This window comes from Lygodium microphyllum, chromosome 10 (genome assembly GCF_053477565.2).
Source record: "Lygodium microphyllum isolate KBCC chromosome 10, Lygodium_microphyllum_v1.1.10, whole genome shotgun sequence".
Lineage (NCBI taxonomy): Eukaryota > Viridiplantae > Streptophyta > Polypodiopsida > Schizaeales > Lygodiaceae > Lygodium > Lygodium microphyllum.
Window position 1 is genome coordinate 112,216,633 of NC_141144.1, and position 18,607 is coordinate 112,235,239.

The window sequence follows — 18,607 nt, forward strand, 5'->3', positions numbered from 1 at the left end:
CTGAAAGTTGGGATACTTTCAGGACAGCTTTGAGTAATTCGAATGCTCATCTGTTATACTCTGATGTGGAGAGTTCTTTGCTGATGGAAGAACTCAATAGGCAAAATAACTCAGCAAACAAGTCTTCAAATGCATTACACACTAGAGACAGATTTCAGCATAAGAGCAACTCTAAAAACAGAGCACACTGCAAATCTTGTGGAAAGAATGTGGAGTGCCATCATTGTAGCAAAAAGGGGCACTACAAAAGGGATTGCTTTCAGCTGAAGAAAGAGAAGGGAAAAAACAAAAACAATGAAGCCAACAAGGCTGAAAACAAGGACAGCCAGCCTGTCAAAAAGAGCAATGTGAAAATAGAAGAGGTTAATGTAGTCACTCATTATAATGACAATGATGGTGATGTACTTCTAGCTTCTTCTTTGGATGCACATGCATTGATTGCAGATTCTGAGGATGATATTCACACTTGGATACTTGATTCAGGTGTGTTCTGTCATGTCACACCCCATCATGAGTGGTTCTCTGACTACAATGGTGTTGTACATGGTGGTGTCCACTTGGGGGATAACTATGCATGTAAAATTACAGGCATTGGTAGTGTGAAATTGAAATTTCAGCATGGCTCCATGTTTGTTTTGCATAATGTGAGACATGTACCTCAGCTCAAGAAGAGTTTGATAAGCACAGGGCAACTAGATGATGAAAGCTATCACACCACCTTTGGGGATAGCAAATGGAAAATATATAAGGGCTCCCGCATTGTTGCCAAGGGGTCCAAAAGTGATACTCTGTATCCTTTGCATGTGTCTAGTGTGCGTGATCATGTTGTCGCCATAACTGAGTAGCCAAGTGTTTCTTTGTGGCATAGCTGGTTGGGACACATGAGTCAATCTAGAATGAAAGTGCTCTCTCATTTGGATTATTTACCGTCTTTGAGGTATGCTGATTTTGAACAGTGTGATCATTGTATTTATGGTAAACATACTCAAATGTCACACAAAAAATCTTTTTCTCTAAAGTCTTTACCCTTAGAGTTAGTACATTCAGATGTATGTCAAATGCCAGGATTATCTCTAGGGGGGAAGAAGTATTTTATTACCTTTGTTGATGATGCCACACAAAGTTTGGGTTTATCCAATCTGTTACAAAGACGAGGCCTTGGATAAATTTAAAAAATTCCTGGTACTTGCTGAAAATCAGACCAACAAGATGTTAAAATGCCTTCTCTCTGACAATGGTAGAGAATATGTGTCCAAGCCTTTCAAGACTTTTGTGATAGAAAAGGGATTAAAATGGAGCTTACTCCTCATAATCCGCCCCAAAATGGTGTTACAGAGTGTATGAATAGGACCATTCAAGACAAGGTCCGCACAATGCTGTCACATGCTGCTTGACCCCATGGTTTGGCTGCAAGGCATTTGTGCACATACGCAAGGAAGAACGTAGCAAACTTGAGCCAAAGTCCTATAAATGTATTTTCCTAGGATATGGTGATGAAGGTGAAATGGGGTATAGATTATGGGATCCCGAGAAAAGAAAAGTAGCACGCAGCAATGATGTCATCTTCTGGGAAGATCACATACACAAACAGCCTGAAAGAATAGAGGAGGTCCGAAGGATTGTATTCCGGGAGGATGTACCAATAGGACATCAAAGAATGCCCGTTAGACAGCAGCAAATACCTGCTGAAAATGTCCCTGAAAATGTAGGGAATGATGTTGTAAATGATCAAAAGGGATTAAAATGGAGCTTACTCCTCATAATCCGCCCCAAAATGGTGTTACAGAGTGTATGAATAGGACCATTCAAGACAAGGTCCGCACAATGCTGTCACATGCTGCTTGACCCCATGGTTTGGCTGCAAGGCATTTGTGCACATACGCAAGGAAGAACGTAGCAAACTTGAGCCAAAGTCCTATAAATGTATTTTCCTAGGATATGGTGATGAAGGTGAAATGGGGTATAGATTATGGGATCCCGAGAAAAGAAAAGTAGCACGCAGCAATGATGTCATCTTCTGGGAAGATCACATACACAAACAGCCTGAAAGAATAGAGGAGGTCCGAAGGACTGTATTCCGGGAGGATGTACCAATAGGACATCAAAGAATGCCCGTTAGACAGCAGCAAATACCTGCTGAAAATGTCCCTGAAAATGTAGGGAATGATGTTGTAAATGATCAGCAGGATCTTACCCACGATGTCAAATTCAGCAAGAACATGTGCACCTGGAACAACCTAAACCAGTTATACAGCAAGCTGTACCTGCAGAACAGCAAGCTGTTAATGTAGATTTGCAGGCTGAAGAGCCAACAAATATTGACCACTGGGTCCGTAGGTCGACCAGAGTGCAAAAACAACCAAATAGATTTGTTCCTAGAGTAAACTATGTGGCTGATTATGTCATGTTAACAGATTGTGGTGAACCATCATGCTTCCAGGAAAAGCAATGTACAGACAGGATAGTAAGAAATGGCAAAAAGCAATGCTACCAGAGATGGAATCTCTCATGAAGAATGGCACTTGGGATTTGGTACATTTGACAAAAGGAAAAAAATTGCAGGGTTTACAAAATGAAAGTCACCTCTGGTTCTTTGACCAAGTACAAGGCACGCTTGGTTGCTAAAGAATACAAGCAAGAACATGGAATTGATTTTGATGAAATATTTTCTCCTGTAGTCAAAATGACTACTTTGTGAACCATCTTGGGCTTGGTTCACCTGAGGACATGGAACTCATACAGATAGATGTAAAAACCGCCTTCTTACATGGTGATCTGCATGAGAAAATCTATATGTAGCAGCCTGATGGTTTTGTTGCAAAGGGAAAAGAACACATGATATGTAAACTTAACAAAAGTCTGTATGGGCTGAAGCAAGCACCACGAGAATGGTATCACAAATTTGATACATTTATGCAATCTCAGGGATCATCATTCTCAAGTTGATCACTGCTTATACACCAAGAAGGCAGTAGATTGCGGCCTTATTCTCTTGGTTTTATATATGGATGACATACTAATTGCAGGCAAGGATGTTCATGCCTTGGACTCCTTGAAGCAAAGTCTACACAACAACTTTGATATGAAAGATCTTGGTGAGGCAAATCACATTCTTGGCATGCGTATACTCAAAGACAGATCAAAGGGTCTTCTTTATCTGTCATAGTAGGAGTATATTACCAAAGTTCTGCAACATTTCAATATGGAGGCGGGAAAAGCTATCAGTGTACCATTGCCTCCATATGTGAAACTTAGTACAAGATACCATATGCTTCAGTTGTTGGTAGCTTGATGTATGCTATGGTTGCTACACGTCTTGACATTGCATTTGCAGTGGGAGTGGTTAGTAGATACATGGCATATCCTGGCAAAAAGTATTGGGAGGCAGTGAAGGGTATCATGAGATACCTTAAGGGCACAAAGGATTTGTGTATCTGCTTTGGTTAACATAAATCATCTATTATTGGTTTCGTGGATGCAGACTATGCTGGCCATCCTGACTGCAGGAAGTCTACTTCAGGCTATGTGTTTATGTTCACAGGAGGAGCGGTCTCTTGGATATCTAGACTGCAAAAGTGTATTGCACTCTCTACTATCAGAGGCAAAATGTGTGGCTGCCACAGAGGCATGCAAAGAAGCTTTATGGCTTTCACATCTAGTGACAAAGCTTGGGATTACAAAGGTTCCTATCCTCCACTGTGACAATCAGATTGCTATCATACTAGCACGGAATCCTGTCTTTCACGCAAAGACAAAGCACATATAGGTAAAGTATCACTTTATCAAGGATGTATTTGACAGCAAAGCCATTGAGCTTGTCAAGGTACACACAAATGATAGTCCTACAGACCTCCTTACGAAGGGTCTTCCAGCCGAGCGGTTTGCTCATTGCCGCTGGATGATGGGGGTTGGATATTATATGTGTCTTTTAGCTTTGTACATACATAGACTTAGCTGATTCTTTCCTCTACCTTTACGCACGTTGCCTTTAGATGGGAGGTTGTTGGGAATAAAGGCTCACCGTGCCTTTTACCATGTTCGGGTGTGAACGCACCCTTTCACGTTTTGTACTTTATATATATTCAAAACCTAAAATATGGTACACAAGTCTCTGTACCAAACATCAAGTGTCATGCTCACTCTCTCACTCTATTGATCTCAAGTCTCTGCACCTTCACTCTCAGCTCATGAACAACCTTCACAACATGTTGCACATAAATCTAATGATGTTGTAAGGTCGCCAAGACCTCCATTAGGGATGAACCCACCTCTTGGAAAAAGAGATCCGAAGTATGTTCCTTACTTCAGCCTATCTCTCCTACTTTGGTGCAAGTACACAAGTTCCTACTTTTGTCCCTTCTTCTACTTCTTTTCCTTCACCTCCTTTGCAACATTTTCGTAAAGATCAAGATAAAGCTAGAGTTCCATATGTTGATCATGGTAAAACTCCCATTGAAGATCCACTCATATATGTTAATACAAGAAGGGGTGACTATAAGAAAAGATTGGTTAACTCTTCTTCTTCCTTTTCTTAATGTCATTTTGCGTCTCAAAGTCAGAATGAATATGGTGTTTCTTCTTCCATGCATTCCGCATCTTCATCATCATTTTAATTTCAATCTATTAATCTAAATCAATTTAATGCATCTTCATCATCATTCACATCACAATTTCAAAACCCACCCATCCCCTTCTTCCACTACATCACAATTACCTTTCACAGCATTCACATTTCCATATTAGAAACCTCATATCATTGCACACATCACACTACGGGGATCTTCAAACATTGGCACAGCCTTAAGGACTTCTACACCTTTAGTTCTAAGTGGTGCTCATGCACTTTTGGGGGAGGCTTAGCCTCGATCCTAAGCACCTTAGATAACACCTAGCATGGAGTTCCTACCCCCGATTACCTAGGTGTCAACTAGTTGATACCACAATTTGTCTCCATGGCAATTCCTAGTAGGCCTTCTTCTTATATTGGTGTACCTCAACCGACAGTTGTGCACAATTTGAGAGTTCTAGTGTTTGCACCTTTTTTGCACCAAAAGCACTAGATAACAAAAGGGAGATGAGCTAGACTGAATCAGCCCTTTTTCCAACAGCTCATTCACCTAACTCATTATCTCCTCTTGCTAGGTTGCACTTACCCTATAGAGTGGCTTATTAGGTGGCCTCCTTCTAAGGATAAGATCTATATAATGATCATCTTGCCTTTCGGGCAGTAGCTATCAAAAAATGACAAAGAGACTAGAGAGACAATAGGGTTTGCGGGGAGAAACATAGAGTGTGTATGGCAAACACTGAGAGAGAAGAGAAACTTAGAAACACAAAAGAATACGGTGATGATGCACTAAATCACGCTATGAGAAGAAAAGATGATACAATGGAGCCGAAGCTCAAAAGATAAGTGCATTGTCCTGTCTGAATCAGGTGGCTGCACCTATGGGTACCTGCACAGTGAAAGGAGCGAAACGCAATCCTCTGAGCAGTGGGCTATCAAAGTAATCACTGGAAGGTAAAGGACACTTGTCGAGAGAGAAAACTAGAGTCCTCTAATACCATTGGAGGTGTGGACGCTGGAAGATAATTACCAGCTGTCAAGGGAGCAAACCGTAGTCCTCAATGGTTGCTGAGAAGATGGCCTGGGCAAAAAGAAGTAGGAGCCACCTCAGAGGGCAAAAAGAGTGTATCCCCTTCTGAATTTTCCTCTACGAGAGATAGAGAATCTAAAAACTTATGGATCATAGACTCCGATCATCATCAGATGATGAAGGAAGTGCTGCCGGTCGTGTCCAAGAAGATATCTGGGGTGTCGAAGATGTCAAAGAACTCCCAGAGGTGGCATCTCAAACTTGAGTAGTCGAGGGTGGGGAAAGGTGAGGCTTGCATTGAGCCAAGGGAGGACAATCGTTGATGTCTCTCAATGGAGTGGACTGTGGAACCGAGATAATGGAAGGAGTTGAACAATCACTGTCTCTGCGAAGAAGCGGACTGCTGAGGGGATGGTATCCAACAATCACTATCTCTCAGTGGAGCAACGGATTGCAAAAACACAAGTTGTCAAGATGGCATTCCTGAAACCCTACAAGAAGTAGAAGCAACCTCCATAGCATACTGCGGTGGTTGCAAGGAGGCCATGGTAGGCCCGAAAGGACTTAGTGTGCATCTGATGTGTCTTATTGCCTTGAGCATAAAGATCTGAAAGCCAATGTAGAATATACTCTGTGCCCTAGAAGGGAGAGGTAGCACAACGAGTGTCGAGGGGTAGACACAAATACTCCGAGGGTGTAGGGAGCAAAGGTCCATGTCGGCAAGCATCAGTGAGGGTTCTGATGATGCTGGAAGAGGAGCACCGAGTGATCTTTCCATTTGCCTGCGAAGAAGTAATAGCACCGAAGTGTCAACGTGTAAAAGAGAGGGTGGATGGGAGAGGAAGAGAAGGGTATCTTTGTCTCCTAGCGATACAACAAAAACGAAGGGGGAAATTAGTAGATGATGCTGAATCCGCAACTTGTCTTGCCTTCTCTCGTGTAGAGGATCTGTGCGGCTCACTGAGTGCCTCTGGCTCTAATACCATGTCAAAAAATGACAGAGACCAGAGAGACAGTAGGGTTTGCAGGGAGAAACATAGAGCATGTACACCAAACACTGAGAGAGAAGAGAAACTCAAAAACACAAAAGAACACGGTGATGATGCACTGAATTATGCTATGATAAGAAAAGCTAATATAGTGCAGCCGAAGCTCAAAAGATAACTGCACTATCCTGTCTAAATCAAGCAGTAGCACCTGTGGGAAGCTGCACAGTAAAGGGAGCGAAACACAGTCCTCCGAACAATGGGCTATCAAAGTAATCACTAGAAGGTAAAGGACACTTGTCAAGGGAGCGAACCCGAGTCCTCTGATACCATTGGAGGTGTGGACACTGGAAGATGATCACCAGCTGTCAAGGGAGCAAACCGTAGTTCTCATTTGTTGCCGAGAAGATGGCCTGGGCAGCAAAACACAAATCCCAGAGTATATCGGAGCTATCAAACGTAGGGAGAGCTTGCTGACTCTAAGGGGTGGATGATGACGCCAAATGAAGGGACAACCACCAAGAGGGTAAACACAACCTGTGAAGGCGTGTCAACCCAAAAACGCAGGTACCAAAGGCTACAGAAACTAACGCCAAATGTGGGGTGATGCCAAGTAGAAAGATGTTGACGCCAGACTAGGAAAGGTGATGCTAGATGTGGAGGAGGTCTCTAGGCAGCCAAACCCAAATCTGGTGAAGCCTAAAGGGAGTGGAAGAGTTTGCCAACAATGGAGAATCAATGCCAAGATAGGAGTGCTATTGCTAGTAGTCTAATGATGATGCCAGTAGGGTGGAGCCTGCAACCAGCCTTCCTTCTCGGATAGGGTGATTTAACCTGGTTAAGCACTTAATTACAGCAATTAGCAAATGAACATAAATTGAAATGCTCACTTTACCTTCATAAACTTGGACAGTGGACACCCTGTTGGCCCCAAAACTGGCGTCCCTTTCCGTATTTCTTTAATTTCAATTGCTGATGGATAAATTACAAGCCGAGATTTCACAATCTCCTTGGCTGATTCAAAAGCCCCTTGTTGTTCCAATAATCAGTAAAGCATTCGGGCAAATTGCCCCTTGATTTTCACCCAGGACTTGCTCTAATGGAACCCCAACTGGTCAAATGCTGCCCCAAATTCACAATAGATGGTCTGGCATTTGAAATCCTCACAATCCCACGAATTTCTAGTGTTGATTTTAGTGTATAATGCCTTTGACTGATGGCACGGGTCCCAAGGTGGCTGCTAAACCCTAATTACTGCTGTAATTTAGGGTTTACAGCAGTAAACTCTCTGCTATCCACCAAATTTGATTGTACTCTGCTACCCATGGCTGAGAATTGTTGAGAATACTTGAGCATAGACTAGAGGAGATGAGGAAATGCTGTAGAAAGAGAGAAAATCAGCTCAAACGTATCTTCTGATTCGTAGCTCCAATGACAAATCTGATGGCACGAACGGCTTCAAAAGGGGGGTAAAATACAAGCTCAGCTGGCGAGCCCTCCTCTCCTACCGCTGCCTCTCTTGAGGCGGAAGAGAAAACCTGTCACACGATGGCACCAAGGCATACCAAGCAAGACATCACAACCCTCAAGTAGAGCAATAAAGAACTCTTCGCTATCCACATATCCTTGAATGTGCAGATGAAGCTTTTCAATGAGCAATATGACAAACTCTACATGGCCCTTATATGCCATACCAACTTCTCCCATGGGTTCCATCTCATCCTCTTTGATGCCTAGACAGACTACCATGTCTGTAGAGATAAAATTGGCTCATGCTCCATTATCAAGGAAAATCAAAGCATGCTGATCTCTGATTTTGCACCATGCTCTACAAAACTCAGTAGCATCATCATTGAGCTGATCACTAACAACATCCAACATCAATCTAACTAATGTTTTGGGCTTCTTACCCTTGGGATCTCCCTAATTTTCTGATTTTCTAGCTTGCTGCCTATTGGGACAGTCCTTAGCCATGTGACTCTTCTATTCACAAACAAAGCATTTATTTGCATCCCTTAATTCCCTACATTGTGCAATTGATTTCCAGCCCTTTCCTTGCTTTGTGCTTGTCCAAGGAACCATCTACAATGTACTTGGTCTTATAGACCCACTTCACACCTATCACCTTTCAAGCTAATTTTCATATCTTCTCTGTGTCCCAAGCATCATACCAACTACACCTAAATACATTGGGCCTTGCACACCATGCGTTAGTTGCTGCATACTATAAGGAGTTGTGCCAAATATTCCCATATGCGGTCCCTGACACACCATAGCATGGAAAATTGTGCCACCACTAAAAGTATCCTAGCTGCCTCATCATCGCATGCATGCCTCCAAAACTCATTGGATTGGCACTATCAAGATGGCCTTGCATTTCCCATTGGTATCATTTGCTTTTGCTTATCCACAACCTAGGGTGTATCTTTAGGCTGCAGTGGCTGTCCTTTGGAAGCTTCTTGTTGCCTGAAAACCTTTGAAGATGACATCTTCTTATTGCCTTTGCTATCCTTTTTGGGAGAATTCAAAAATCTCTCAAACTATGGATCTTTGGCCAATTGAACAAAGATCTCAACTACTGCCTTCAACCGAGCCTTGAACTGGTCATCATATTCTTCATCTCCTTACTAGTCATTAGCATCTTATGGCCTTGAAGGACCCACTTCTTGGTCAAAAACCACATTTTCTCCTTGCTGTCCATGATTAAGTCTGTTCCAAGATTAGGCATTGCATTTTCCCCTTCATTATGTGTATTTTCAAAATGAGATGCATGATCATTGCTTAATCCCATCTCACTGTAAGATGACATGCTTACTGTAAATGCTCAGCTGAACACAATTTCAGCACTTGATGTTGGGAATAAAGGGTCACCGTGCCTTTTACGATGTTCGGGTGTACACGCACCCTCACACACACACACACACACACACACACACACACACACACACACACACACACACACACACACACACACACACACACACACACACACACACACACACACACACACACACACACACACACATATATATATATATATATATATATATATATAAAATCAAAAACCTAAAGTGGTACTTGGAGATTGAACCCACATCTCAAGTCCCATCAGACAGTCCGTCAAGCTGCGTTAGACTACTGCAGGCAGTAGTCCAATCAAGGAAGGTAACGGAACAGATTTTTCATTATTTTTCAGAATTTCAAAGGTTTTATGAATTAAACCTTTGGCCCACTAACGGGCCTTTGCATGCGTAAGCACAGTGTGAAATTCTGAGCTGAAATTTTGGGGCTTTTCCCATATTTGGGGATTTTGATGCAAAACAGGACGATTTTGATGCAAAATAGGACAATGTGATTCAGAAATTGCAAATTTGGTGCACATTTGCCCAGGAAATTTAGGATTTTTCACATTTTAGTGAAATTTTGTCAATTTCACTAAAATTTATGTACATTGGACCCGAGAAAATTGGGGCTTTTGCAGAATTTCATCAAATTGTGCAAGAATTGCCTAGTACATGCACTTGGGTACATGTATTGATGCAATTTGGACCGATTTGCCTTTGAAAATTTGGGGCTTTTGACCGCAATCGTCACATTTGTGCCCAAGAATGCATTTGGAACAGAAATTGCAGCAGAATTTTGGGGATTTCACATGCAATTGGTGCATTGGCCTATAAATCTGGCTGTAATTGATTGTGGAGTGCAGTAGCATACATTCTCTAAATCAATTTGCAAATCTGAAATTTCTGCAATTTCTTGATTTTCACTACTGGTTGATACTTGCAGCGTACCATGGTCATTTGTGTGATATTTGGGCTTGCATTTGCTGACGTTTGAGTCAATTTAGTGCTGCAAATCATGGCTGGAAATAGTGACAGCAACAACCTTTTGCACATCAAGAAGCTTGAGGGTGCACACAATTTTGCAATATGGCAAAAACAATGCTACAACGGCAAAAAAACACTTGAAGCCCATCAAAGGGAAGGGAATAAGACCAGTAGGTATGGAACAAGAAGAGTGGGATGATTTGGATGAGCTTGCATGCTCTACCATAGAGCTCTCAATGTCAAACAACTTGCTCTTTAACATTGAGAAGCCTAACTTCTGTATATGAAATGTGGCAAAGACTTGAGGAATTGTATGCTTAGAAACGTGCAGCCAACAAGATTTATTAGCTAAAAAAGTTGATGGACCTTCGCATGAAAGAAGGTACAACCATGTCTGTACATTTGAATGAGTTCAACTCAATTTTCAATCAACTGATTGCTTTGGATTTCCACATTGATGATGAGTTCAAGGCTACTTCCTTGCTATGCACTTTGCCTTAAAGTTGGGATACTTCCAGGACATCTTTAAATAACTCAAATGCTCAGCTGTTATATTATGATGTGGAAAGTTCTTTGCTGATGGAAGAACTCAATAGGCAAAATAATTCAGTAAACAAGTCTTCCATTGCACACTAGGGGTAGATTTCAACAAAAGGACAGTTCTGAAAATAAAGCACGCAGCAAGTCTCATGGCAAAAATGTGGAGTATCATCATTGTGGCAGGAAAGGGCACTACAAATGGGATTGTTTTCAATTGAAAAAAGAGAAAGGCAAAAGCAAAAATACTAAAGACAACGAGGTTGAGAAAAAGGACAGCCAACTTGCAGAGAAAAGCAGTGAAGATAGAGGTAGTAAATGTAGTCACTCATAAGAATGACAGTGATGGTGATGTACTCTTTGCTTCTTCTTTGAGTTCACATGCATTGATTGCAGATTTTAATGATGACATGCACACTTTGATACTTGATTCAAGTGCATCTTTTCATGTCACACTACATCATGAGTGGTTTTTTGAATACAATGGTAATGCACGTGGTGTTGTCTACTTGGGGGATAACTATGCATGTCAAATTGCAGGTATTGGCAATGTGAAATTGGAATTTCAGCATGGCTTCGTGTTTGTTTTGCATAATGTGAGGCATGTACCTCAGCTCAAGAAGGGCTTGATAAGCATAGGGCAGCTAGATGACAAAGGCTATCATACCACCTTTGGGGATAGTAAATGGAAAATTTGTAAGGGCTCTCATATTGTTGCCAAGGGCTCTAAAAGTGATACTTTGTATCATTTTTAAATATCTAGTGTGCGTGACCATGTAGTCACCATAACCGAGCAACCAAGTGTTTCTTTGTGGCATAGCCAGTTGGGACACATGAATCAAATTGAAATGAAAGTGCTTTCTCTTTTGGGTTATTTGCCGTATTTGAGGTATACTGATTTTAAACAATGTGATCATTGTATTTATGGTAAGCATGCTCAAATGTCACATAGAAAATCTCTTTCTCTAAAGTCTTCACCCTTAGAGTTGGTACATTCAAATGTATTGTTAGAAGATAGGCATTGGAACCCACCGTAAGCAAGAGGGTATGAGGGCAGATGGATGTGAATAGCCTGAAGGACAGGGGAAACCCTAACCCTAGCTAGGTAGAGGCTATATAAACAGCCTATGGGTCACTATCAAAGAGTGAGAGAGTGTACCCAAGTTGTACTTGTAAGCAACTTAGTAAACAAAAATTTGTTCTTGTACTTTGAGATCTCTTCTCCCTCTTGTGCACACATTCCAATGCTTGTCTCTTTGATATTTTCACATGGTATCAGAGCCTCCTCTGATCCTTTCAACTTCCTCAAACCTCAGCCTCTCTAAATGCACAAGAAAATCTTCATTTCTCTCATCTTGGACCTTCAAACTCCATAGCCGGCTTGACCCCCTGACCTTGGAGGACCTGGGGAAGCCAAATGAGAGCATTTCAGCTCCTTGCTTCAACTAAGAACTTCTTCCTTGACACAAGGTGACCAGTCTTGGCACTTCAAAGGGCAACATTGGGCAGCATGGCAGACGGCATTGAAGAAATCACCAAAATGGTGCAGATCTACAGACGTCGACTTTCAGAGATCAGCGTGACCTGAATACTCAGCAATCTCTCCAACAATCATAGGGCTTACAAAGCCCCCTCAGTGGGGTATCTCCCTCTAAGAGGGTTTGCTGAAATTCTTCTTGTATTGGCTGCAATCAACCAAACCCTAACTGTCAATTTCCTGGCAGCCATAGCCAAGAAGCCTCAAGCTTTTTCATCCTTCAAATTTTTCAATGTTTGAGCACTAACAGTGATTCTAATCACTGAATAATCCTCTTCAAAGCTAGTTGAAGGTCTGAAAGCTTCATTTCAATGCTCTTACTCGCGGTGCATCCTTTTAATCCAGCAAATACTTCACATCTTACATCTCAAGTGGCATAAAACTTGAGATGAGTGCTTGTAAACACTAAAGCACATTGCTCAATCATTTTGCTATTGGTACTTACTCAATCTGAGTTTTTTCATTAGAAAATTAAAACCATTAAGTGCTCTACTTCATTTTGTAAGGCTATGTGTACAACTATAAACACATAGACCATTCTATCCTAAACTTGTGTTGCTTGCTGCATATCATGTGTGGTTTCTTTCAAATACCTTGGTCAATGAAATCAGAGAGATGAGTGTCATTGTACTCTCCTCGGAGTCATCAGCAACAAGCATTGAAATCATAGACCATCCTTGTCCAACACAAGGTTCATCTACTAAACCATACCACAAGGAGGAGCCAGAAGTCAAGTCTAGGTTCACATCATTGAAGCCTAAAAAGACCATTAAACCTAGGAAGAAGATTGCACATAAGAAAGGACCACCAAAGTCATATTTTGAAATACTACATATGTATGATTTTCAGCCTTTCTCTTCATTGCAACTTTAATATCAATTGTTTGTAAGGGTGTCCTTGATTTGCTTCCGCATTCATTGGCAAGTTTGTAAGGGACTAGACTTGTCCTAGCAAGTGGTAAGAACATCCCAATGGCCACAATATATGTTGATGTCCGCCCTCAAATTCAAAAATTTGATAGCAAAGATTTCCACCCATGGCAGGTACTTATCAAGTACAAGATAATGGAGAGAGGGTATTGGCCTCTTATACAAGACACTAGAGCTATAAATTCTGCAAATCTGGTTGATATAGAGGATGACCAATGTGCCCAAGCAATCATCATGTTACACTTAGATGAGTCCTTGATTCATCATGTTGATCAACTAAATACTGCTAAAGAAAAATAGGATGAGCTTGAAAAGCTCTATGGAGCCACTGGTAAAAATACTAAAATCTTCCTTAAAATTGAATTCTTTAGCTTGGAATATAGATCACGAGAAGACTTGGGAAAATTCATTTCTCACATAAAGGAACTCATGGCACAGCTTGCCTCAGTACAAGCTCCAATCCATGAAGAGGATGCTATTGCTATTCTCCTAAAAGCTGTAAAAAATGTGTTTCCTGCCCTTGTAACCACTCTTATCAACATTCCTGAAGTACCCAAAGAACTAGTGGCCAACTATGCCTCCAATCCATTTGATGATCGACTTTTTTGAGTCTCTAAACCATCTACCTATAAACACTCTTGTAGCCTGATCTATAAAGGCATCCCATTTGTTTGGGGGGGGGGGAACATTTTACATGCTTTGTAATCCAATGCCACCCTGGCATTGAGGGGAAGTGTTAGAAGATAGGCATAGGAACCCACCGTAAGCAAGGCAGTATAAGGGCAGATGGGTGTGAATAGCCTGAATGACAGGGGAAACCCTAACTCTAGCCAGGCAAAGGCTACATAAACAGCCTATGGGTCACTATCAAAGAGTGAGAGAGTGTACCCAAGTTATACTTGTAAGCAACTTAGTAAACAAAAATTTGTTCTTGTACTTTGAGATCTCTTCTCCCTCTTGTGCATACATTCCAATGCTTGCCTCTCTGATATTTTCACATGTATGTCACATGCCAGGGTTATCTCTAGGGGGAAAGAAGTATTTTGTTAATGATGCCACACGCAAAGTATGGGTTTATCCAATCCATCATAAAGACAAGGCCTTGGATAAATTTAAAAATTTCTTGGTACTTAGCTGAAATCAGACCAACAAGACATTAAAGTATCTTCGCTCTAACAATGGTGGGGAATATGTGTCCAAAGTCTTTCAGGACTTTTGTGATAGCAAAGGGATTAAAAGGGAGCTCACCGCCCCTCACAATCCACCCCAAAATGGTGTTGTAGAGCGTATGAACATGACCATTCAAGATAGGGTCTGTACAATGCTATCACATGCTGTTGTACCTCATGGATTTTGGGCAAAGGCTATTATGACAGCCGTACACTTGATTAATCGGTCACCAAACAGGTCTTTGGGGGGGGGAGTCCCTCAAGTCGGGCAAGCAACTTTCGTATGCTCACTTGAGAGTGTTTGGCTATGAGACATTTGTGCACATTCACAAGGAAGAATGCAGCAAACTTGAGCCAAAGTCCTATAAATGTATTTTCCTAGGATATGGTGATAAGGGTGAAATGGGGTATAGGTTATGGAAAAAGGAAAATTGTACACAGCAATGATGTTATCTTCCAGGAAGATCGCATGCACAAATATCCTGAAAAGACTAAGGAAGTCAGAAGGGTTGTATTCTGGAAAGATATAATGATAGGACAGCAAAGAATGCCCGCTAGACAACAAGAGATACGTGCTGTAAATGGCCCTGAAAATGCAGGGAATGATGCTGAAAATGATCAGCAAGATATTGCCCATGATATACCACAATTTCAGCAAGAACAAATGCCTTTGGAACAACTAGAACCAGCTGTACAGCATGCTGAACCTGCAAAACAGCAAGTTGTTAATGCAGATCTGCAAGCTGAACAACCAGCAAATCTTGATCATTGGGTCTGTAGGTTGACCAGAATGCAAAGACAACCAGATAGGTTTGTTCTTGGTGTCAATTATGTGGCTGATTACGTCATGTTGATAGATTGTGGTGAGCCGTCATGCTTCAAGGAAGTAATGGACAAAAAAGACAACAAGAAATGGCATAAGGCTATGCTATCAGAGATGGAATCTCTCATGAAAAATGGCACTTGGGATTTGGTGCATTTGCCTAAAGGGCAAAAATTGCTACCATGCAAATGGTTTACAAAATGGAAGTCACTTCTGGTTCTTTGCCAAGGTACAAAGCACGACTAGTTGCTAAAGGGTACAAGCAAGAACATTTGATTTTGATGAATTTTTTCTCCTGTACTCAAAATGACTACTTTGCAAACCATTTTGGGCTTAGTTACATTTGAAGATATGGAACTCATACAAATGGATGAAAAAACAGCTTTCTTACATGGTGATCTACATGAGGAGATCTATATGCAACAGCCTAAGGGTTTTGTTGCAAAGGGGAAAGAGCACATGGTATGTAAACTCAACAAGAGTTTGTATGGGTTGAAACAAGCACCACAAGAATGGTATCATAAATTTGATACATTTACGCAATCTCAGGGATTCCATAGATCTCAAGTTGATCATGTTTATACACCAAGAAGGCAACAGATGGCAGCCTTATTCTCTTGGTTTTGTATGTGGATGACATGCTGATTGCAGGCAGGGATGTTCATGCTTTGGACTCCTTGAAAGAAAGCCTTTACATTAGCTTTGATATGAAGGATCTTGGTGAGGCCAATTATATTCTTGGCACGCGTATACTCAGGGATAGATCGTAGGGTCTTCTCTATCTGTCACAGCAGGAGTATATTACTAAGGTTTTGCAGCATTTCAATATGGAGGGGGGGAAAGCCATTAGTGTACCATTGCCTCCATATGTGAAACTTAGTGCAGATGACAGCCCTATATCTGATGATGGAAAGGCTAAGATAGCCAAGATTCCTTATGCTCCAGTTGTTGGTAGCCTGATGTATGCTATGGTTGCTACACACCCTGACATTCTCTTGGCTCATTGCCAAGTTATGGCAGGATTCCAAGTGCCTGCCAGATGTGGGGCAGCAGAGGATCCACAAATTCACTAACTTTGGGACTGCCCCAAAGCTCAAGATGCATGGAGGAGAGCTCTTCGGCTGGTCTTCCATAATATAGATAATCAAATATTGACTTGAGGAGTTCTAGCCTAGGTTATCGATACAGGCCCAGCCTATGGTTATAAGGATATTCAGGGAAGTTTTTCATTTATTGCCATTTGAGCATCATTCCTACACTAGACGTCTCATAGACACGGGACATAAAGCATTGTCACATGTAGGAGCTGATTGCTAGCACCATGGATTGGTGTATCCAAACAATCTGATAAAGAGGACATTGTATTAGGCAAGGGTTGTGTAAAAGCCAATTTGATGGCCTGCAATGCCAGATCAAAGGTGGATCAAATTCAAAGGTGGTGCTCAAATTCCCAACGAGCAAGAAGGGCATCTCTCTCCCTCCTTAGGCTTCAAGTCTCCTTTTATCCTCTTCCATCTCCCTTGGAATAGTCTCCATCTGAGTCCTAGGGAGAGTCTCTGTTGTGGAAATATCTTGCTGCTCAATGGCATGACTACATATCACTGGCCAGAGTCTTCTGTATACTCATTTTGCCATCTCCACAGTTTTTTTTGTATTTTAACCTCAGCTCATTTGGATGAAGTGGTTATTAACAGAATTCTCTTTTCTTGGGACCAAAATGGTTGAGCAGTTAGACATTGGACTAGCAAAACCAAGACATAACAGAAAATAAAGATTTTGTAATGGGTAGAGGCTCCACAATAAATCCAATCCGAGCTTCTTTGGGAGGCTACATAACAACTACAAAGTTCAGTCATCTTGGTTCATAGGGAGAGAGTAAGAATCCATATCAAGATTGATATATTGGCTCAGGAATGCACAGTCAATGCAGATACCTCTTTTCCTTTTGTATTATCAAGGGCATCATACCATGCTCTACTCTTCGTCTCATAAAACCTTACATCTATTAGTGATGGTCGATGTATATTTAATTCAGTTTCTGTGAGGTTTCCTTTTGATTATAGGCAGATCGGCTCATCATAATCTCAGAATTGCACACTACTGGAATACATAGATGAAAGTGTAACGATACACTCAGTAATTTTAGACTACATGGATGCTTGCTATGCAAATTTTTGACCTAAAACCTGTGCATTTATTTACAACAAAGTAATGCTGAAAAGCTAGAAATACCATTATGCAGAGAAACGTAGATTAGCACCAGTAAGCTTGTTGAAGCTCATGTCGAAAACTCGAAGCTTTCCACCGCCACAAAGACCGTTGGGGACCGCTCCAACAAACCTATTATCACTAAGGATAAGAGTATCAAGCGAAGTGAGGCCTTTAAGGGATGAAGGCAACATGCCAGAGAGTTGGTTCTCGCCGAAATCGAGAGAGACAAGGGCCTTGAGGTTTCCAATCTCTTGAGGGATGGGACCCGTGATAGCATTGGAGGAAAAATTCAGATACCGGAGTCGTACGAACTTCGAAAATCCGCTCCACATGGTGAACTGTAACTGGGAATCTGCAAGGGCGATTGAATCAACCCAGGTTGCGGATGAGTCCTTCAAGCATGTGATGCCTTGCCAGTTGCAGTAGTTCTGCGCCGCACCCGGCGTCCAGGAAGACAAGACCTGCTGCGGGTCAGCCTTCACCACGCTTCGCTTGAATTCCAGCAGCAAATCCACATCCGCCGAGTGAGCTGTGAGATAGCTGCCGAAGAGAATCAGTATGACCAATGGGATCCCCATAGCCATTTACAGAGGGTGAAGCAGGGGACGAATTCGACGAGAGAGACGACGAGCTTCCACCATTACGGTTGGCTGCAACGAACAACTTGCGATCCTTGGAAGATGACAGTTCTTTTCTGCCTAGAAATTATTAAAGTCGAATTGTTCTAAAATTCACCTAGTTCATTCCTTATAGAGGGACCTCGGCGCTCCAAATGCAAAGGCCATTTGCATTCTTCACCCGGAGGTTTGTTGGTCATGCCCATAAGAGAAGGACCGTAGTATTTGGATTGAGTGTCCATAAACTGTGAAGAAAAGTCTTGAGAGAGTTTTGGCAATCTAGAGTGTTGCAGGGGTGGCATATCAGATATTGATACTAAATTTGGAGTTGCTACATATTCAAAAAGATTGTTTTTTCTATTTGATTCGTGCAA

At 41.7% G+C, this 18,607-nt stretch overlaps 1 protein-coding gene across 6 annotated transcripts in view; it reads right to left on the reverse strand.

Annotated features, from left to right (window-relative positions):
• LOC148030445 (uncharacterized) overlaps positions 1–18,309 on the reverse strand; it is a 33,688-nt gene extending 15,379 nt beyond the window's left edge. For all 6 annotated transcript variants that reach the window (XR_015692191.1, XR_015692190.1, XR_015692189.1 and 3 more), the window contains exon 1: positions 17,666–18,309. Coding sequence is in view for 1 of the 6 variants with exons in the window: in XM_087686757.1 (XP_087542883.1) it covers positions 17,666–18,200 (535 nt within the window). In the remaining 5 variants the exon portion in view is untranslated. The remainder of the gene's footprint in view (positions 1–17,665) is intronic.
• Between the last annotated feature and the right edge of the window lie 298 nt (positions 18,310–18,607).